This window comes from Schistocerca piceifrons, chromosome 3, assembly GCF_021461385.2.
Source record: "Schistocerca piceifrons isolate TAMUIC-IGC-003096 chromosome 3, iqSchPice1.1, whole genome shotgun sequence".
In the NCBI taxonomy this organism is placed as follows: Eukaryota; Metazoa; Arthropoda; class Insecta; order Orthoptera; family Acrididae; genus Schistocerca; species Schistocerca piceifrons.
In genome coordinates this window covers 906,954,466-906,976,890 of record NC_060140.1, presented here as the reverse complement: position 1 = coordinate 906,976,890, position 22,425 = coordinate 906,954,466, and the positions used below count along the sequence as shown (strand labels likewise).

General features: G+C 43.2%; 1 protein-coding gene across 1 annotated transcript in view; it reads right to left on the bottom strand.

Moving 5' to 3' along the window:
- The window catches only part of LOC124789193 (thioredoxin domain-containing protein 3 homolog), a 183,856-nt gene that overhangs the window by 101,474 nt on the left and 59,957 nt on the right, over window positions 1–22,425 (bottom strand). The window contains exons 4-5 of the mRNA XM_047256487.1: window positions 19,310–19,381; window positions 6,470–6,586 (exon numbers count right to left, since the gene is read on the bottom strand). Coding sequence (XP_047112443.1) covers window positions 6,470–6,586; window positions 19,310–19,381 — 189 coding nt within the window. The remainder of the gene's footprint in view (window positions 1–6,469; window positions 6,587–19,309; window positions 19,382–22,425) is intronic.

The following is a 22,425-nucleotide window of genomic DNA, read 5'->3' as shown; positions in this document are numbered from 1 at the left end:
TGTTAACCTGCACGTGGAGATCTTTTTTACCACCATAATCCGTATCAGAAGAGCTGTATAACAAAGAGGAAATAGACGGCATGGAAGGCAAGTGTAAAGCCTATGCGACTGCAATACAGTCTGCATTTAAACAGTAACTCACGAGAAATATTTGTGTGTTAATTTCCATTTATTTCATTTCGCATATGATTGTGAGAAGTATCCCTACAGTAGAAATAAACTTGGTTTGTAGATTTACAGGAGCTAATCTACATTCTTCTACTGAAAACTCGGGAAAAACCATAGCCAATCATGGTCTACAGTCAGCTGAGTGACGAATGCAATTCGCGCGCAGCGCTCTAGCCGAACACAAATCAGCGTCATTCACGTCACCGAAGATACAGCGTTGCCAATTCCGCGACATGGACAGGTCAGTTAGCATTGTAGCGTCGCCTGTGACATCTGGTGACAGACGGGAAAACTAGTTTTACGGTTGCCTGTTCCGCCGTAAGGACGGTCAATCTGTTTCTTATGTGATCTGGGGTTAACGTCGATCGAGGGGTGTCGTCGTGATCGTATTGAATGACATTGAGCGGTTACAAGCAGGAGCACCCTCGTGGTTCTCCTGCGTTCCTGACTCCAGATCTGTACGTCATTCTGGTGGTTACACCTCTTGTGCTGCCATTTCCGAACAGCATTCCAAGAGGTGTTTTCCAGCAGGATAACGCTAGCCCAAAAACTGCTATTGTAGCCCAGCATGCTCCACAGATTGTCGATTTGTTGACTTAGCCTGCCCAATACCAGACCTGTCTCTACTCGTGCGTACACAGTCATCATCGATGATAACTCCAGCGTCATCCACAAATAGTAGCAACCGTCCCTGTGTTGGCCGACCAAGTCCACAGGCACGGAATTCAGTCCCACAAACTGACATCAGGCACCTGTACAACACAATGTGTGTGCGTTTGCATGCTTGCATTCAACATTCTGGCGGCTTCATCGGTTACTGATGTACAGTAGCAGGGTTTCACATTTGCAAGGCTTATCTAGCGCTTACCTTTACCTGTAATCTTGCTATGTTAATAACTTAAATATGTAACCTAGACGAATGCATTCCCGAATTTTTATTACTCTACATGAATTTCGTGTGGAGTTGCGATTTTTTCCCGTCAGCGTAGTATATATACAGGGTGGTCCATTGATCGTGACTGGGCCAAATATCTCATGAAAAAAGCGTCAAACGAAAAAACTACAGAGAACGAAACTCGTCGAGCTTGAAGGGGGAAACCAGATGGCGCTATGGTTGGCCCGCTAGATGGCGCTGCCATAGGTCATACGGATATCAACTGCGTTTTTTTTTAAACAGGGACCCCCATTTTTATTACATATTCGTGTAGTACGTAAAGAAATATAAATGTTTTAGTTGGACCACTTTTTTCGCTTTGTGATAGATGGCGCTGTGGGTCCCACGGGAAGCGTGCAAGGCATAAGTCTCTGCAGTCGGGTTACTCGTCTGTGTCCTCGGTGGCTCAGACGGATTTTTTTCCCGTAATGTTCGTTGCGTTTGGTCTGGGCGGACGTCACAGGACATCCAATAAAGTTGATCGTTGATTCCCTTACTCAGTTTTATTATTATTATTATTATTATTATTAGAGAGGGCCAGCGGCCCTCTGACCGAACACGCTGAGCTAACGTGCCGGCTTGTACCTTAAAGTGATATGCAATAACATAGTAAAAATTAGTTATTCCACAGCCAATAATTTATTGAAATCTTCCTGTTTCATTAGCTTTCGTCAGCTAAATGTTCTGTAATAAATTAGCAGGAAAGTCTTTACCTAGAAAAGAGGTTGCTTTCTACAGTTACATAAAATGACTGCTGCTTCTCTCCTATTAGGAATAAATTGGTGTTATTCAAATGAAGTGTAAGGGACAGTCAAATGAAAACCTAACAGCTGCCACAAGGGACCATGGAATGGTTCCATTCAAAAGTAATCACTATACACCTTAAGACATGTATCCCCCTGCGAGGTGAGACGATCAATATCTCTTTCGTAGAATGCGGGCGGTCGCTGACGGATCCACAACTGCACCCAGTCTTGCACTTACTCGTGCGATTGAAACCGACGTCCACATAGGTCTTTCTTTAGATCACCAAATATGTGAAAACCACACTGTGAATGATCCGAGCTCGGCGGAGGATGTTACAGTGTTTCCCAACCAAATCGATGAAGCGCAGCCTTCGCCCGATCAGCAGTGTGGAGGTGGGCGTTATCGTCCAACAGGACAATCATGACCTTACCGGGACTTGTGTAAAAAGCTTTGGGTTTCTTTGGCATGGGAGGTATGGTTTTGCCGTTTTGTTTGGGCTGCCGGAATGCTGTCGGACGGAATCATCTTGTTGCACGATATCGCCAGCCCCCACATCGGCAATCCGGCGAAGGCTACGCTTCAGCGATTTGCTTGCGAAACACTGCAACATCCTCCTTATAGTCCGGATCTCTGACCCTGTGATTTTCATATCTCTGGCGACCTTAAGAAAGGTGCGGGGACTTCGGTTTCAGTCTAACGAGGAAACGCAAGAGTGGGTGCGGTTGTGGATCCATCGGCGGCTGATCCCGTTCTACGAAACAGGAATAGATCGTCTCGTCTCCCACTGGGATAAATGTCTTAATGTGTGTGGGGAGTACTTTTAATGGAATCATTCCCTGGTCCCGTTGTGGCGGGTGTGCGGTTTTCATTTGACTGTCGTCATAATTAGCCACAAATTCAATAACAAGGATGTGTTTACAACACAGCACTACGTGTCATGTAGCCTTACAATGAACAGTTCTGGAATCCAGATAATCATATATTTCGAGAAGGATTACCTAATAAGGTACGTCTGAGTTTTCCTTGAACCATTAAGACTTCCAATTTCTTGTTTTACGAGGGTCACTCCAAAAGAAATGCACACTATTTTTGTAAAAATACAGTTTTCATTCTGCATGTGTGAAAGTTTTACAGTGTGTAGATACATCCTTCCCACTTGTTTTCAAACTTAGTACAACCTGTTCCCGTGAGTGGCGCCGTCACAGCATGTCTTCAAGATGGCTGCTACACTTGATGTTCGTCAGAAGCAACGTGCTGTCATAGAATTCCTGTGCTGTGAAAACGAGACAGTGAGAAACATCCACAAGAGGTTGAAAAGGTGTATGGAGATGCTGCTGTCGATCGCTGTATAGTTAGTCGGTGGGCAAGCATTTTACTTGATGAAAGCGGGCACGGCAATATTGAGGATTGTCCTCGCAGCGGCAGGCCTCGTACTGCACACACTCCAGACAATGTGCAGAGAGTTAACGAATTGGTGACTGCTGACGGACGCATCATAGTGAACGAACTGTCATGCATGCTACGTTGGGATAGGGGAAGGAAGTGTTTGCAGAATACTGAAAGTGTTGGCGTTAAAAAAGGTTTGTGCCAGGTGGGATCCCAGGATGTTGACAGTGGCTCACAAAGAAACAAGAAAAACGGTATGCAGCGAACTTTTAACAGTACAAGAATGGTGGAGATGAATTTCTTGGAAGAATTGTGACAGGTGATGAAACATGGCTCCATCATTTTTCACCAGAGACGAAGAGGCAATCAGTGGAGTGGCGTCATGCAAATTCACCCAAGAAAAACCACACCTTCTGCTGGAAAAGTTATAGCTATGGTGTTTTTCGATTCCGAAGGTCTCTTGCTTGTGGACATCATGCCAAATGGAACCACCATAAATTCTGATGCATATGTGACGACACTGAAGAAACTTCAAGCTCGACTGAGTCGTGTTCGACCATATCGGCAAAAGCAGGATGTTTTGCTGTTGCACGATAATGCACGGCCACATGTCAGTCAAAAAACCATGGAAGCGATTACAAAACTCGGCTGGACAACACTGAAACACCCGCCTTACAGTCTTGACCTGGCTCCATGTGACTATCATCTCTTTGGGAAACTGAAAGACTCTCTTCGCGGAAGAAGGTTTGAAGATGATGACTCCCTTGTGCACGCTGCCAAACAGTGGCTCCAACAGGTTGGTCCAGAATTTTACTGTGCGGGTATACAGACATTGGTTCCAAGATGGCGTAAGGCAGTTCAGAGGGATGGAAACTATGTGGAGAAATTAAAATATTGTCCCTAAAGGATGTATCTACACACTGTAAAACTTTCAGACATGTAGAATATAAGATGGATTAAAAAAAAAGCGTGAATTTCTTTTGGAGTGACCCTCGTATATTGGGTAGGAGATTGATGTGTACCTTAACACTAGAGCACTTAACTCAACTCTGGATCCTAGACAAGGAGGCAAAATCTATATGGAAATCGTTTTTGTGCCTTCTATTGCTATAGTATAGATCAGAGTTCAGTGATACTGATTTTGGCTGTCAGCAACAGAAACCATTAAGGAGTAAATGTACTGGTAAGTGAGCATAAGCTTTCCAAGATCTTGAAAGGAACTCTGGCGGATGGGCTCTTGTCTGTTTGACTCAGTATTTCTCTGGTAAATAAACACTTTACTTACCTTAGATGCACTACCCCAGCAGGTAACTTCACTACACAATAGGCAGTGGGAACATGCAGAATAAAGCAACACATTTCGCTTTAGATACACACAGTATGGGGTAAGCACACCGGGAAAAAGCTTAATCACCCCAGGAGACAGCAGCAAATTACCGAGTAACACCGCTTCTAGCGCTCACAACGGGATCTGCTCGCCGAGAAAGAGTCCACGAGTTTCCTCAGGTATGCCACAATCAGCTGAAGACACTCATTGCTGATTAGATCCCGTAGAGCTGCCAAATTGCGGGAATGTTGACTGGTATGTTCCAGGTGCTGTTTCAAATAGTCCTAGATATTTATTACGACATTGCGATCGGGTGGTTTAGTGGGCCAGTCGAGGCGCCATTAGGGATCGCGAGTCTTCGTCAAACCAGAACGTATGTATGTGCAGCTCTCTGATCATACTGCGAGGCAGGAGTGGTCACAGCATACCTATCATGAAGGTGTAGAAGAAAAGGCAGTAACACTTGGCCACCGAGTATGCTGAAATACACATCCTGGTGCAGTAGAAAGAATTTTCACTCTGCAGCAGAGTGTGCGCTGATTTTAAGTTCTCTAAGGCGCTGCAGTCATGGACTGTGTGGCTGGTCCCGGCGGAGGTTCGAGTCCTCCCTCGGGCATGGGTGTGTGTGTTTGTTCTTAGGAAAATTTAGGTTAAGTAGTGTGTAAGCTTAGGGACTGATGACCTTAGCAGTGAAGTCCCATAAGATTTCACACACATTTGAACTTTTTTTATTTTAACTTCGAAAGGTAGAAGAAGAGCTACTGGCGGAAAAAGAGCTGTGAAGGCGGGTCGTTTGGCGTCTTTGATCGCTCAGTAGGTAGACCACATCCCAGCAAACGGCAAAAGTCCCAGGTTCGAGTCCCGATCCAGCACACAGTTTTAATCTGCCAAGCAGTTTGAAAACCTGTTACATGTTTACGGTAAGGAAAAAAGTTAAAACACGTCCAAAACATCACAGAACCAACGGTAGTACGGACTATATCCTCCACACTCTACGGTTTAAAAGCCTTTTGGGCCGTCGCTGTACCCGACAGTGGATCATTTCGAAATGGGCCACATCGCGACTCGCATACTATGCACCTTCAATCAGCTACTGCCCAGTTACTGTGTTTTTTAGCCTATTGAAAGCGTTCAGCTGTATGTTCCGCTCTGAGCAATGTTGTTTTGGGAGGTATGCGACTCCAAACATCCTATTCATGCAGTTTTCTTCATAGTGTTCACTCGAAGATTGGTTGAAACGGACTGACAGCAGCAAATCTTGACTGCAATAGAGAAGATTTGACACTCGTCTTGGGTCCCTTTCGGCTAGGTTATCTTTCCAACCTTGGTTAATGTGCTGTGTATTAGATGGCTGTGAGTAGTGCGCCATTCCTTATAGACACGTTGCACAGGCCTCGTTGATATATCAATTAATCAGGCAACTGCATTCATGATTTGGCCATGGGCAATGCCGCACACGATAACTCCTTCCCCATTTTCTGACATGCCCCTCATGGACTGTGCGGCTGGTCCCGGCGGAGGTTCGAGTCCTCCCTCGGGCATGGGTGTGTGTGTTTGTGCTTAGGATAATACAGGTTAAGTAGTGTCTAAGCTTAGGGACTGATGATCTTAGCAGTTAAGTCCCATAAGATTTCACAGAAATTTTGACATGCCCCCACGTCGACCCTTTCTTACTGCGCTGATAGCGTACAACCGACAGGCACTTGAAGAGAAGTTCACTGGCATGATTACGTCAGCAGCGGAGGGTTGCATTGGGATACCAGTCCTGCTGCATCTATGGAGGCCCAAAGCGGCCTGTGGGCGTTTCTAAGCGGATGACTAATATTGTGACCGGTGAGCTCACCCCTTACAGCAAGTCCTACAGTCACTCGGTTTGCTGGTCAGCCGGAGAGCCGGCGAGTACTGACCGCTGCCCTCTCGCGTTCCCCGCGCAGCACCTTGCTCTCGTTCTCCAGCTCCTCCACGATCAGCCGGCTCAGGCGGGGCGCGTTCGCCCCGAACATGAGGTTCACCAGGTGGCCGCTCTGCACAGAAAACACCCAACAATCACACGCTTTACCAAACAGTCACAAGAAGAGAAGTATACAGGTACCTTGGAATCGACATCGACGAAAAGCAAAACACGCATGCATATATAGAAATTGTCTGCGAAGAGAGGCATTAAAATCCTAAATAAAATAGCAAGAATTGGCCAAAGAAGTTTTCAGCTGCCACTAAGTGCAATAAGAAAGTACAACAACTCATTCTTGCCAGAATGAGATTTTCACTCTGCAGCGGAGTGTGCGCTGATATGAAACTTCCTGGCGGATTAAAACTGTGTGCCCGACCGAGACTCGAACTCGGGACCTTTGTCTTTCGCGGGCAAGTGCTCTACCATCTTTTTTTTCCGTTACTGATCGTTGTGTTTGGTCGTTGCGGACGTCGCAAGACATCCTGTTCATGTTCGGTGGTTGATCCTTCCACTCAGTTTTTTATTACATAGGCCAACCGGCTCTCTGGCCTAACACGCTGAGCTACCGTGCCGGCTAAAAACTGATTTCCGGACAGAGACGCTACTCATTACGCTAAACCAACACCATCTGAGCTACCGAAGTACGACTCACGCCCGGCCCTCACAGCTTTACCTCTGCCAGTCCCTCGTCTCCTACCTTCCAAACTTTACAGAACCTCTCCTGCGAGTTCGAGTCTCGGTAGGACACACAGTTTTAATCTGCCAGGAAGTTTCAACTCATTCTTGCTAGATATTGCGGGCTATGGGTCGAACGTTTGGTATCTTGGAGCCAGAAAGGTAAGGATAGCACAGGCTCTGTGGCGAGCATGAAGGACTGTACTCCTGCGCCTGACAGGGGTCTAAAAACAACACCGACTGATGCATTGTTGCTGATGACAGGCTTGCTACCTCCAGACCTAGCGGTAAGAAAGAGAGATGCATAATATTGGCTTAAAAAGCGCAAATGTGATAAGGTAAAGGAGATGTTGGAGGTTGGGTTGGGTTGATCTGGGGGGAAGAGACCGAACTGCGAGGTCATCGGTCTCATCAGATTAGGGAAGGATGGGGAAGGAAGTCGGCCCTTTCAAAGGAACCATCCCGGAATTTGCCTGAAGCGCTTTAGGGAAACCACGGAAAACGAGATGTTGGACACAAGAGCAGTATCGAATAAGGAAATAAAGGCATTCATAGCGATGGCAATAAATCTGGAACAAGGTGGAAACAGAAATGAGAACCTACCAGTTTCTTCCTAACATAAAAGAAAGGACAAGAATGATATACTTCCTTCCGGCCAAGGGAGCCATACAGTACTCTGAATGATGTGCTGCTCTAACTAGCCACAAAAAAAAAAAAATCGTCGGCTCCCAGTTCTCACTTACATATTCATTTATGTTTCTTTCCCTACCAGCCGCGCGGGGGTAGCCGCGTTGTCTATGGCGCCTTGCCACGGTTCGCGCGGCTCCTCCCGTCGGAGGCTCGAGTCCTTCCTCGGGCATGGGTGTGTGTTGTCCTTAGAATAAGTTAGCTTAAGTTAGATTAATTAGTGTGAAAGCCTAGGGACTGATGGCTTCAGCAGTTTGATCCCATAGGAACTTACCTCAAATTTCCAAATTTTCCCTACCAATACTACCGATAATCCTCCCATTTACTACGTCGGTTTTATTTATTTACGCGTCAAGTTCCGTAGGACCAAATTGAGGAGCAAATCTCCAAGGTCATGGAACGTGTAGTATATCAAAGTTAGCTTTTATGGAGTGCAATTCTACTTGTGACTCGGTACCCAATGACATACAGTACCTGTCGGGACATGGTCCTTATCCCAGCTACTTACCAAAAATACGATAGCGCACCACAAACACTTGTGAATGCAGAGCAATCGGCACCCCAGGTCACATCGTCTGGGAATGTGGCATTAGCCAAGATTTACAGACCTGGACAGGAATGCATTTGGAAATGCGACAGCCTATAATATAATAACAAATGTGGAACTGAGGCATACACTAAACTCGATGACAGCCAAGGTATCAGTTTAAGAATTGCAAGCCTATATGGCTGAGAGACGAACAAGAAGAGAGCATACATCAAGATAACGAAATGCGCCACGGCAGAACATTCGCCTACAACAACCTTCTGGAAGCAGTGAGGAGATGAGCCTCGGGGAGGACCTTCCTGAGACCCTGACAGTAGGTTCTCACCCTGTTTCCATCCTGTTCCAGATGTATCGCTATTCGCTGTCAATGCATACCTTTATTTCCTTATTCGATACTGCTCTTGTGTCCCAATCTCTACACCTCGAATAGAACAGCAGCGTAGACCCCGTGTATCCTGAATAGCACCTCAGCATGCAGGGGGATAACCATCCACACAAACGAGAAATTCAGCGTGGTTCTGATACCAAGTACAATAGAGTAGTGTAGTGTAGTTTTGTGCAGGTAGTGCTGCGTATTGTAGTGTTATGTAGTAGTGCAGTCCAGAATTATAAATCACAAAATTTGTGATTACTAATGCAGCAAATTGTAATAGAACAGTAGCGTGTGCCTGTTGGATAGTCAAATGGTAGTATGTAAACTTTTTAGTTATTATTATTTTTTTCTTTTTGTGTAGATATTCTACGTAGATTTTTTCCTTAGACAGCATAATGCTTGATTATTACTATCACATTTGAAATTAAGTAAAAATATTATGTGCAGTATTCACGCCAATTCACGTGTAACTTCGCTCTGTTCTTGCATATAGACGGCAGACTAAAAGAAAATAACAAATAAATAAATGAGTCACAAGTAGAGTTGCGGCCCATCAAAATTAGGGTTCGCTAGCTATGGTCCACTACATAAACGACGTAGTAAATGGGAGGATGATCTATAGTATTGGCAGCATTGGTAGGGAAAGAAACATCAATGAATGTGAAAAGAGTAACTGGGAGCTGACGACAAGTCTTTATCTTTGTTTACTTGGTTGTTTGTTTTGCTCATAATTAGAATCGCAAATCATTCAGAGTTAGTCCACTGTGTATTTTATATCCTCACAGAATATAAACTGTACTTTATAAGTAATAAAAGTTAATCGATCGCGTAACTTCTGCGCTTTTATGTAACCAAAGCAATCATTCTGATGCAAGTACAGTTTACACGCTCAAATGTATGGAATTATATTTATAATTGTTGTTGTTATTTTGTACTCAACGTTTTCCATCGTGACGAAATCTAAGAGTTTCCTGTTACTACTGATAAATGCCAAAGTTGTTTATAAATAACAGAAACATGTTTTATATACGTTCGACGAAGTATTGAGGCGACGTTTGATTTATGTACATATATATTACCTTTTTGTTGGGGAAATTGCGTTTTCTAGCAGTATGTGATATATCTGTATTTTTTTCTCTATTTTTATTGCAACTTCCCTCTGTTTCACATTACAAATCAACTATTTTCGAATAAAATCTGGATTAAACACTGACAATTTCTATTTTACTATAAATATTGTTTACTCTTAAGTAATAGACAGGAGGGCAACTCACTCTCTCTTTCCAAGCATCAATCCCGACTTGTGGAGTCTGCTGCTATGATTAACCAGATTTGGCGTGGTAATTTTAAGGATGGCCAGAAGCCCTTTCTATCACCACCACATACCTCCCAGGATGGAACGTGTGTACCCGAACTGTCGGCGTCTAGTGTAATCCATGGAATAGTGCAAACGTGTTTCAAATATCTGCGAGTCGTGTAACTGAGGCAGAACGTGGGGACCAGCCAGTATTCACCTAGCAGGATGTGGAAAACCACCTAAAAACCACATCCAGGCTGGCCGGCACACAGGCTCGTCGTCAGTCCGCTGGGTGGATTCGATGCGGGCTGGCGCGCTTACCAGAGCCCAGGAAGCAGCGTGTTAGTGCTCTCGGCTACCCTGGCGAGTACAGGAGGGCAACTATGTAGAAGAAAAATGTTCCAAAGGCTACCCAGTCCTTTATAAAGTATATTCTCACTCACTTTCTAGACGATTCACTGCTTCCGGTTTTTAGGGGAATCTAGTAAGACACTGATCGCATATGTAAAGAAAGCGATCTTCATGAGGTAACGCCTGATAGGTATGCAAAACACCTAACGTACAGGTAACGCGGATATAGCCGCAACTGGCTACAACTGCTAGGAAAAATACCATAATCTACATTACTCTATGGTAGTTTTACAACACTGCTCACAACGCATCAGACAATCCAAACTGCAAGTCACTAGCTAACTTATCCTCATCATAGACATCACTTAAGGGAGAGTTGGATAACGTGCACAAACGCTATTCGAAGGCATTCAGTATTTCAAACTTGCAATAAACATGACGGCTTCTGACTACTACTGTCCTCTTCCGATTCCTGTATGAAACAGGAACAAGAAGACAGCTGCCATTTAAGCCGAGGAATGTACGTCTGTGACGCAAATAAAACAGGACAGATTATTGTCATTTTCAGCAGACAGAAAACAATGAGGGAAACTTCAGTTCTTAGTGACACTGAATATGTTATTAAAATCTGTTAGTCATTATATCATTGCATTGCTTTGCTTTCTAAATACAACAGTTATCATGCGCAATGTGATCGCGTTACTATGTAATGGCAGGCTAGGGTAATGGTGCGCTGAAATAGAATAAAAGAAAGAACAATAGGTACGCACCCCCCATGGAAAAGGTGGAAAAAGCTGAAATGAAGCAGAAAGCAAGGAATGAAATGAACAGCAGACTGGGTTGAAGAACAAGAATGAGAAATATTTAGATTAAAGTTCAGTCTTGATCACGTTATGTCTGTTTTAATGAGTAACCGGTTTCGGTTTTTTCTATAAAACCATCATCAGACCCATTGGTCCCTTGGGTTGGTAGGTGGAGCTCTCCTTGCTGCTGTGCAGTCAACTGATCAGTTGACTGCACAGCAGCAAGGAGAGCTCCACCTACCAACCCAAGGGACCAATGGGTCTGATGATGGTTTTATAGAAAAAACCGAAACCGGTTACTCATTAAAACAGACATAACGTGATCAAGACTGAACTTTAATCTAAATATAACAATTTATTGATCACTGCATTCCAAAAATGTTTACCAAAATTGTGCAAAGAATGAGAAAGCTGAACGTGGGTGCTTTAATGAGCATCCAGAAAAAAAGAAAAAGAAAATTACTGGTATGGAAGATACACAAGAGTAATCGCAGATAACGGAATTTCTACCTTTAGTGATGATGATGATGATAATGATAACGATTATTACTATAACCATTTTAATGTATCCAGCTATGGGTTCTTGGTGAAACTTTGTATACTGAAGTAACTGAACGAAATACTTTCTGCCTTGTTTCAGAAACCTTTGTTATTTTTGTACGATCTAGGTTTTAGTTTGTAATCCCATTTTCCAGTACACAACTAATTTTAAAGGTGGCAACCTATCAAAGATAAACTCACGTCAACTCTTTAGTCTACCAGTTATCGACTTAACATAGAAGGGTTATCTCTGTTAACTATTCTGATACAGTACTTTGTGACATTCATTAGGTCAAATTTAACTGGGAATAAACGTACAATGCCGGCCGAAGTGGCCGCGTGATTCTGGCGCTGCAGTCTGGAACCGCGAGACCGCTACGGTCGCAGGTTCGAATCCTGCCTCGGGCATGGATGTGTGTGATGTCCTTAGGTTAGTTAGGTTTAACTAGTTCTAAGTTCTAGGGGACTAATGACCTCAGCAGTTGAGTCCCATAGTGCTCAGAGCCATTTGAACCATTTGAACCAAACGTACAATGGAATAGCGGTTTGCGCACAGGGGTGGTATGTATGTGATAAAAATGTCACAAATTCTGGCAGATAAATCAGGGTGGCTTTAAATAGAGTTCTTATCTGCCTTACCTGTTTTGCAAACAGATCACAAATATCATGGCAAAAGGTAAATGAAAAAATTAAGAACTTGGTTTTTGATCTTAGTCACATTCGGTAGATATGAAGAGTGATTCTATTGTTCAGAATGGTTCAAATGGGTCTGAGCACTATGGGACTTAACATCTGAGGTCATCAGTCCCCTAGAACTTAGAACCCCTTAAACGTAATTAACCTATGGACATCACACACATCCCTGCCCGAGGCAGGATTCGAACCTGCGACCGTAGCGGTCGCGTTGTTCCAGACTGAAGCGCCTAGAACCGGTCGGCCACACCGGCCGGCGATTCTATTGTTACGTAAGCATTTATAACATATATCATTCCTTAAAACCAGGTATTTAGTTGTCAATAGATGTTAGCAATCACTGGATAAAAGTGTTTCTTAAACCCATTTGCGGGTTCTGTCAGCCTCTAGTCGTCCAGAAGGTCGTTCAAGTGCCGTTTTACTGCTTCAGTGCGTTTGTTAAGCAATTCACACCCATCTATCAATCTTTCACTGATTTTGAAACTTTCGGCAAGTAGTTTGTCTCAAGATCCTTGCTGCGCTTTCTGACAGCACCCAAGCAATATTTCACAGTGACAAGAGACGGAACATTCGGGAGGACGGTGATTGACATCCGCCTCTCCCCATCCACAATGAGGTTTAACGTCACTCCCCCCCTCCTATCCCTTGAGGCAAATCCTCGGATGGTTCCTTTGAAAAGGATAAGGACAATTTCCTGATCCAGTCCTCCACGTGGTTAAGGTTGCTCTACGTCTCTGATGACCTCGTCGTCGACGGAACGTTAAACACTAATGTTCGCTCAGGCTTTAAGCAATGTGCTGATTCTTTGAACCTCTAAGACTTTTTGCTACACTTCGTTCATTGGATTTCTTGCTCTTACGAATGTTTAACAGAGAATTAAGAATATTAATGAATATCTCCGTAAGTGCGTAGATCGCAGGTATGTGCCAACTGATTTGTCTCTGGCGTTACTTTGGAAATGTTCACGGGACAGGTTTTTGAATCCTATCATCGTAGGTGGCCAATAACTTGTAGATTTACTCAACTGTTTAGAAATGCAGGACTGTTTCTTGATTAACCGCTTGTCTCTGCAGCACTTTTAAGGGCTAAATTTAAATTGTAACTCGATTATTTTTTATGCACCAATGTATACGCCTCTCATGGTGAATGCTCCTTCACAGCCTTGGCGGGAACACTTGCTCGCACCTAGCTAGTCCCTGTCGTTCTATAAATTCTTATTACTTTTGCAGCGTACACATTGGCTAATGTCGACGAGGATGAAATTAGAAAAATGGTTCTAATGAAAATTATTCTTCTTACGTACCGTCCGCGGCAGTTATTGGAATGTTCTTTGGTGGTACTGGTGTACTAAATACCCTAGGCCTTGTTTGGCATATGCTTTTGTCTGATGACACATTTGATTCCTTAAACGTATCTTTACACTTTTGTACAGGCTTTATTTATCTCCTAACACCTACATCTTGCTGCCTTTCCTCTTACACTTCCGCCATATTTCCTATAATATCCTCTCCAATCCGACGTTCTTAGGCAAACCTTTCAACCAGAATTTACTAAGCCCCCTTCAAATCATCACCAGCACGTATCAGAAAGACATTATCGCATAATTCTTTTCAACAACATTATGTTATCTTAATAAAAATTATGTTAATTTTATTTTAATTATAAATAAAACTTAATGAGCGGTAGCATAGTTGTTGCTAGCCCGACCCCATAATTAGTGATAATTTCGAATAAGTAAAAAAAATATGTAGTTCAATAAAGCAATCAAAAAGAGCAGCACAATAGCGAAACCGAAAATTGTTAAGGCTTTCGTGGCCACTTGTTGACAAACTGCCTATTGGCTTCTGTCTCGGGTTCTTCGGCCGACGTTCATCTAATGATTTTTCTGACGTTTCGCCAGCACGAGTGGCTGGCATTGTCAAAGCTTCACCACCGGCAATGGAGGGTGAAGCTTTGACAATGCCAGCCACTCGTGCTGGCGAAACGTCAGAAAAATCATTAGATGAACGTCGGCCGAAGAACCCGAGACAGAAGCCAATAGGCAGTTTGTCAATAGCGAAACCGTTGAAAAAGAGCTATAAATCCTGACAGTTTCAGAAACTGTTTAATCTAGTTTGAGGAACCTAAAGCCTGGTAGTAGGAGTTGTAATGAGAGATAAATGTTGAATATCCGTTTAACGTATTTGGTGTCAACATTCAAAAGAGGAAGCAAGAGCTTTCCCAAAACACAAGTGTCCCCCTCAATTACAAACCGGATGTTCTGTAATAGCATTGCCACTAAATACCGATAGGCCTTTTAGCTGAAAAAGGAACTGTGCTCTATTTAATTTAAAGACTCGTTTACAGAATTTTGTTGCAGCCCAGTTGCTCGAAGGAGCTACGCCTTGGTCTGATAGGTGGATGCACTGTCTGTAACTTGTTGACCATCACTTCCGGTCAGTCTCCCTCCCAATGGCGCTTGGTTCAAATGGCTCTGAGCACTGTGGGACTTAACTTCTGAGGTCATCAGTCCCCTAGAACTTAGAACTACTTAAACCTAACTAACCTAACGACATCAAACACGTCCATGAACGAGGCAAGATTCGAACCTGTGACCGTAGCGGTCGCGCGGTTCCAGACTGTAGCGCCTAGAACCGCTCGGCTACCCCGGCCAGCCAATGGCGCATGCTTGAGCTTCTGGCTCAAAAGCGAAATCGCAACAAGAGAACGGTGTACAGCATTGTTCTGATGTGTCAAGAAGAGGAAAGCAGTATTTTTCTTTCTCCAACATCTATCTCGTGAAACAACTGTGGTGGTAAAATAAGAGAAATTCGAGATTCTGTGGAGGCTTACCAGCAGATGTTCTTCCCACGAACAGTGAGATATGAAGGGGGAAAATGGTAGTAGTACAATCACCCTCAGTCATACAATGTAAGATGGCTTGTGAAGCTATAATGAAGATGTAAGTGACGATGTAGAAGCGGGCATTTTGGTACCCAACAGAATACCACCTGCTTTCCTAGCCTTTTGTAGAGGAATCAGTCCTTTTGTTAAACACAGATTAGATCAGATCGTATACAACGTTTGTTCCGTAGACCCATACCGTGGAGACACAATACGTATTTAGAAAAGAACTGATATTCTAATGTTGTTTTGTAGAGCCAAAGTGATATGGTCCTCAAAGACGGGAGGAAATTCAAAACTTCAATACACTTCCACTCTGATTACAAAGTTACTACAACATTTAAATATACATACACTAAAGTGCATCATGTGATTCCAAGGCTCTTACAGGCAAGCATTGTCAAAAACAAAAACAGTGTGCAAGTTCACGTAACAGCACCGATGCTGACCTGAAGTCAGGTGTTACGTAGCTTTCATGTTACGACAAATGATTGACAGTAAGTACAACAACAGAGTCTGGTGAGAAATTCATCAATGCAGTGGAAGGAACTGGCCACCGATAAATCGTTTAAGCTCATGTTAAAGTGTACTTCGTTAGTACGTAAGCTTTTTATGATTGCTGTCAAACTAAACAAAATGTGTGTTCCTGAATAATGGACTGGACACCTTTCTGCACCAAAGTGAGTGATTTTAAGTCATTATGAAGAGTGATCTTCATTCCTAGTACTGAGTCCGTAAAATAATCTGATGGTTGCAAGAGAGATATACGAGGGTTGGAACTTAAATAATGGCAACTATTTATTCACAACCGATACAAAAGAATTACATGTTTGCACCTGTTACTGTACTTAAAAGTAGTCGCCAGCGTTGTGTAGAACCAGTTGCCAGCGATGTGTAAGGCGTAATATAACATTAGCAGAGCCTGTTCTGTTGATGGTGCGAATGGGGAGGTCTACTGCCTGTCGAATCTCTGGAACAGTTCTGAAGCGAATGCCACGAAGTGGTTCCTTCATTTTCGGAATCAAATCAAAGTCACAAGGACTTGAGTCCGGGAAGTATGGTGGATGGTACAGTACGTCGCAGTCCCACAGACCGAACAGAGCAGCCACAGCTTGCGCTGTATGCGCCCGCGCATTGGCGAGAAAAATGATAGGTGGGTTGCGCAGAAAGTGTCCCCGCTGCTTTCTCAAAGCTGGTCGCAGGTGATGTTCCAAAAATGAACAGTAATACTGTGCATTGACGGTCTGCCGTGGAGGATCGTGATGCGTTAGGATAACACCATCACAGTCGTACACATGAATCACCATAACCTTCACCATACTGCGGCTCTGGAGCATCACCTGCAACCAGCTTTGCGAAAGAAGCGGCGACACTTTCTGCGCAACCCACCCACCATTTTGCACGACAATGCAAGGGAGCATACAGCGCAAGCTGTGGCTGCTCTGTTCGGTCGATGGGACTGTGAAGTACTGTACCATCCACCATACTCCCCCGACTGAAGTCCTGGTAACTTTGATTTGATTCCGAAGATGAAGGAACCACTTCGTGGCATTCGCTTCAGAACTGTTCTAGAGATTCGACATGCATTAGACCGCTCCATTCGCACCATCAACAGAACAGGCTCTGCTAACGGTATACTACGCCTTCCACATCGCTGGTAACGGGCTCTACACAACGCTGGCGACTACTTTGAAGGACAGTAACAGGTGCAAACATGTAACTCTTTTGTATCGGTTGTGAATAAATAGTTGACACTATTAAGTTCCAACCCTCGTATTTCTTATTTATTTAAGGTAATTCGTATCCGTCTTTGCAACTACTAAAAATGGGTATTTATATCACCATCCCCGTTTCGTTTTGTTTATTTGAAACATAGTCAGTAGCAGAAGTTTTGTCCGAGTTCCACTTACGTCCTTAAGTGTCTTCATGCACATTTTCCTGCGTTTGGCGATGGTGTTTCCGACCTACTTGTGTATGCATAAGACACATCCAAATGTAAGCGAAAACCAGATAAAAATTACAGTTTGAAGTTTTAAACTAATGAAATGAAACGTGTATGATGAAATAACAGCATTTATGGTACTTACAAAGATGGGTCTGGAATACCTCAAATAATTGTGCAGCGAGTACGGACAATATAGCCACAGAAATGGAGCAATATTACATACGATATATTTCATTAACGAATAAATGTGCTGAGAAGCAGTGGTTAAGACGTCCGTTTCCTTGAACATACTTCTGCAAGATTTTCTTGTATTTACTTTACAGATAATTCTTATAACATATTTTTCACCCAGAAAACAGAGCTTGGCTTGAAGAGTCACTCCAAAATGTGATATCGTACTATGACATTATGAAAAGAAAGTAAACAGACTAAGCCAGGTTCATTATTTTTATATCAACCGTGTCTCAGAACAGTCGCGTTGGAAACTATGATTTGCCTAAACGTTTCAGCAGTGCCTGAATTTGGGTACTATTAAGTTTTATCCCAAGAATTTGGCACCATTGACCTTTGCTGTCTGCATGTACTCATACAAATTTTGGGTGGGTACCTCTCGCAGCTACTAAACTGCACATTAAATTTTTTTGTTAGTAATCACTAATTAATATAAACGACAATTTCCTTCTTGATTTGGTGTTACCACGATGTTCATTTCAATTGCAAAGAAAAGAAATTTCGGACATAATGTTACTAATGAAAGATCATTTACATGCAGCAGAAAATGTAGCCAGATACATCAGTGGAGTTCAGATATATTCACGGTGCTGTTTTAAAGTGTACTCTCCCTCTTGCGGTGCAGTATATCGAAAATAGCTCTGGCCCTGTTGAGGATCCATGGTCGCAGTCGAGGTCACCCTTCGGTAAGAACTGAAATTTGATCCGCACCATGAGCCCCTGTTCAAATGGTTCAAATGGCTCTGAGCACTATGGGACTCAACTGCTGAGGTCATTAGTCCCCTATAACTTAGAACTAGTTAAACCTAACTAACCTAAGGACATCATAAACATCCAAGCCCGAGGCAGGATTCGAACCTGCGACCGTAGCGGTCTTGCGGTTCCAGACTGCAGCGCCTTTAACCGCACGGCCACTTCGGCCGGCTGAGCCCCTGTAACGTGATGCGCAGATAAGCTATGAAAGTCAAAGTGGGTGTCCAACGGCACTGAATGCTGGTAACTTCGGATAAGATAAGACCCTTTGTCACTGACATAAGACATTTCATGGCTGGTCAGCAGACCCGACACAGAGCCTTTCTTGCCCTACTGTTTTCCATTAAAATGGAATCTTGTAAGAATCATGACGGATGGCTAATTTCGGAACATCACTTCAACTTTTTCGAGATGGGTGTCAAGACGAGTTGCCAAGGCGTAGTCCCTCAATAAATATGTGTTCAACGATGAAATCGATGGTGTTGGAGCCCTCAGTCATGGTGACAGTGTGATAGTGAGAATTTGCGTAATTCAATTATTTAATTTCAAGGAGGATCAAGGACAGACATTCCCTGAAGTAAATGTTCCGAAAATAAATAAGAAAATAATGTCAGATACTCTTGAATGAAAACAAACGTCAGAAAATGCTGATCCTTAAAGTGTAGTAGTAGAAGAACGATCGGCAGTTAAATTAAATTGCTAGTTGTCATTATCAGTTCCAATCAGTGTGAGATAAAGGCAAAGCAAATTGTTCAAATGGCTCTGAGCACTATGGGACTTTACTGCTGAGGTCATCTGTCCCCTAGAACTTAGAACTACTTAAACCTAACTAACCTAAGGACATCACACACATCCATGCCCGAGGCAGGATTCGAACCTGCGACCGTAGCGGTCGGGCAGTTCCAGACTGTAGCGCCTAGAACCACTCGGCCACTCCGGCCGGCTAAAGGCAAAGCATAAATTCACGTAGCGACTGATGTGGAAAATTAGTAAGGAAAGGAAGAAAACGCATACTTACTCCGATAAACATCCATGTGGGTTCGCTCTTATTCCGGAAGCGTTTCAGACACTCGATACCGTCCGCCTTAGCCTGTAAGAAAACAAACATGCATAAAAATGTCTTATCTCCTGTGTCAATTGAAAATGCAACCTGCGAACGTTATTCCCTGAACACGATATTTAATGAAAAATCTTAGATACGCTAGCACTCCACTGTAGTAAAACTTCCCTAGTTTGAGTTTTAGACGTCCTCAGATGCAATCGTATTTTTTTTATTATCATAAAAATATGTTTGAAAACATCAGTGCCAACATCAGTACCAAAGTCAGTCCCAACAGATGTTCCATTAAAAAAGAGAAAAGAAGGCTTTTTCCAGTATTTCTTTTCCACAAAAGCACCCTACTCTGCAGGTTGTGCTCGTATGCACCATTCGGAAAGTGGAGTCCCGGAGGCAGAGATTCATGCACATATGGGCTAATTGTGTTCCTTATCACGCTCAAGCGGCTGGTGTGGTCTTCTCTTTCTGCAGGTTATGTTCGCAACACTCTACGACAAGTCCCGGTCTCTTACCTGCCGAGGCCGCTCAGGTTCTCCGGAAGTGCAGCTCCATTACGTTCCATGAGAGTCCCTCGTTGCGGCCGGTCAGAAGCATCATGATGATGAACACAGAAGTCATCCTGCAGCGTTCTCTTGGTGTTGGAGGGTTCCTCTATGACCTCAGAAGTTAAGTCCCATAGTGCTCAGAGCCATTTGGGTTCTTCTACTGTTACCCTGGTGCCTTTGGTGTTTAATCTTCTGCTTCATCTTCCTATCGTGTTCGGACTGCTGTGACCAGCTCTTACGAGGCAGCTGCCTGGGTTCTGCTGTGGTTGTTCCAAACCTTCTTTTCTCTCGGTGACTGTTCGAAATGTCCTTTTCTCCTGGTAAATTTCCAATTCCTTCAAGGGAATCTTATTTGCTATTTCGTTAAATTTGAACCACAAAGGTTCTTCTCTAAACATTATAAAACTGTTTTACTCGGAAAGAAATTTCTTTCATCATCGGTCTCATCTGAACGTCTATTTCACTTCCAGAGCACATGACCCGGCGTTCAGTCACAGCCACGTTCACATGAAATGCTAATTCTTTGTTAGGTTGAATTCAGATAGCTCGGGTGTGCTTCTTGTTCAGCTGCATCTATATTTAAAATCTTCAGATCATTTTGAAATACATTGAAGAGTGTGCTTTCCAATACATCATTTATTAGCGCTTCTTCCTGTTCTATTCGCGTATGAAACCGGAAGGAATGATTGCTTAAGTGCACCTGTGTGGGTTGTGATTAATCTTGTCCTCGCGGTCGGTACGCGAGCGATGCGTATGGGCTTGAAGAATATTTATAGCTTCCTCATTTTATACTGTTTCTTCAATATTTGGTTTTAGTTTTTCTCGATAGTTGGCGATCAACATCAAGCGTCTGCCAGTGCGGATTTTTCAGCATCTTCAATAGGTTCTTTCATTCGTCAAATAAACTTGCAACAATTCGTCCGGCCTTCTTTGTACACGTTAAGTATCCTCTGAAAGTCCTATTTGTTACGGACTCCAAAAACTTGAGCAGTATTGTGGAATTGTATTTTGTAAGCAGTCTACTATGTAGACTACGTTTTTCTCAGTATCCCATCAATGATTCGAAATCTGCCACCTCCTTTACCTATGACAGGACCTGCGTGATTATTACATTTCATGTACCTACAAATCGGTACATTCACGTATTTGTATGAACTGTGACTCATTGATACAATAATAATTTTCTCGTTTCGTGACGTGTTCAGTTTTACATTTCTGAATATTTACATCAAGTTTCCATTCTTAGCACCCGTCCGAAATATTTTTAAGATCTGTTTGAATATTTATTCAGCTTTTTCAGACAGTACTTCATTATAGGTACCTGTATCACCTCCATAAAAATCAGAGGTTATTGTTAATGTCATCTTTCAAATCACCAATATATAACATGAAAAACAAGTGTCCTATCACACTTCCATAGGGCATGCCCGAAGTTACTTCTACATCTGTCGATGACCCTACGTCGAAAATAACATGCTGCCTCCTCCGTACCGGGAAATCCTCAGCCTATTCACGAATTTCGTTTGATACCCGGTGCGATCGTACTTTCGTTAATAAGTGCAGATGTCATACTGCTTTTCAGAAGTCAAGAAATACTACAGTTACCTGATTGCTTTGATCTTTGGCTTTCAGGACTTCAAGTGATAAAAGCGTGAGTTCGGTTTCGGGTGAGCGTGTTTTCGGAATACATTCTGGTTGGCATGGAGGCAGTCATTCTCTTCGAGATACCTCTTCACGTTTTGCTTCAGCAGTTGCCGCCTGTGAGCCGAGGCGCAAGGTGCGTCACCTGCGATAGCTCCCAGAATAGTTTCGCAATACTCTTTGTAACTGAATATATATTTTTTTTTTTTTTTTTTTTTTTTTTTTTTTTTTTTTTTTTTGCAGACGTCTTTGATGTAGGAGGAGACGTTTTGCCTCTCGTCTAACAGCAACCTCAGATATCCAGCGGTCTCTTGTTTTTACGGATGTTCTTCATATATTTCTATTGTATAATTTCTATTTCTTGAGAGATAAGCACTACAGAAGCTGTCTTTTCTGCGGGCATCTGGACTTTATTTTACGTACACCATTCTTGCAGCACCTGTAGAAACTGTTAGCAACTGTCTTGCAGTTTGCATCTTGAATCTCCTGTCACCATCACCTAGATGTCTACCTATGCGAGAAGTGGTCACATTTCTCTTCCTTCGCTGAAGGTAATTGTCTTCCGTAGAAACTGATCTGTTCAGTCTCTTCAATCATGGAATATGTAGTGTTATCTAGCCTGAGGGTACGATGTCTTCCAGGTGTTACTCAGTTTAAGAAAATTTTACAAGTACATCAGTACTCAGCAAGCCATCTGACGATGTGTGGGGGATGGTACTTCTGTTACCACTAACTGATCCAACCTTCCCTGTTCCATTCCCGAATGACGCGTGGGAAGAATGATTGTCGGAAAACCGACGTATTAGCTCTAATTTCCCGAATTTCATCGTTGTAGTCACTTCGCAAGACATGTGTTGGAGGAAGTAATATGTTGTCGACTCTTCCCGGAAT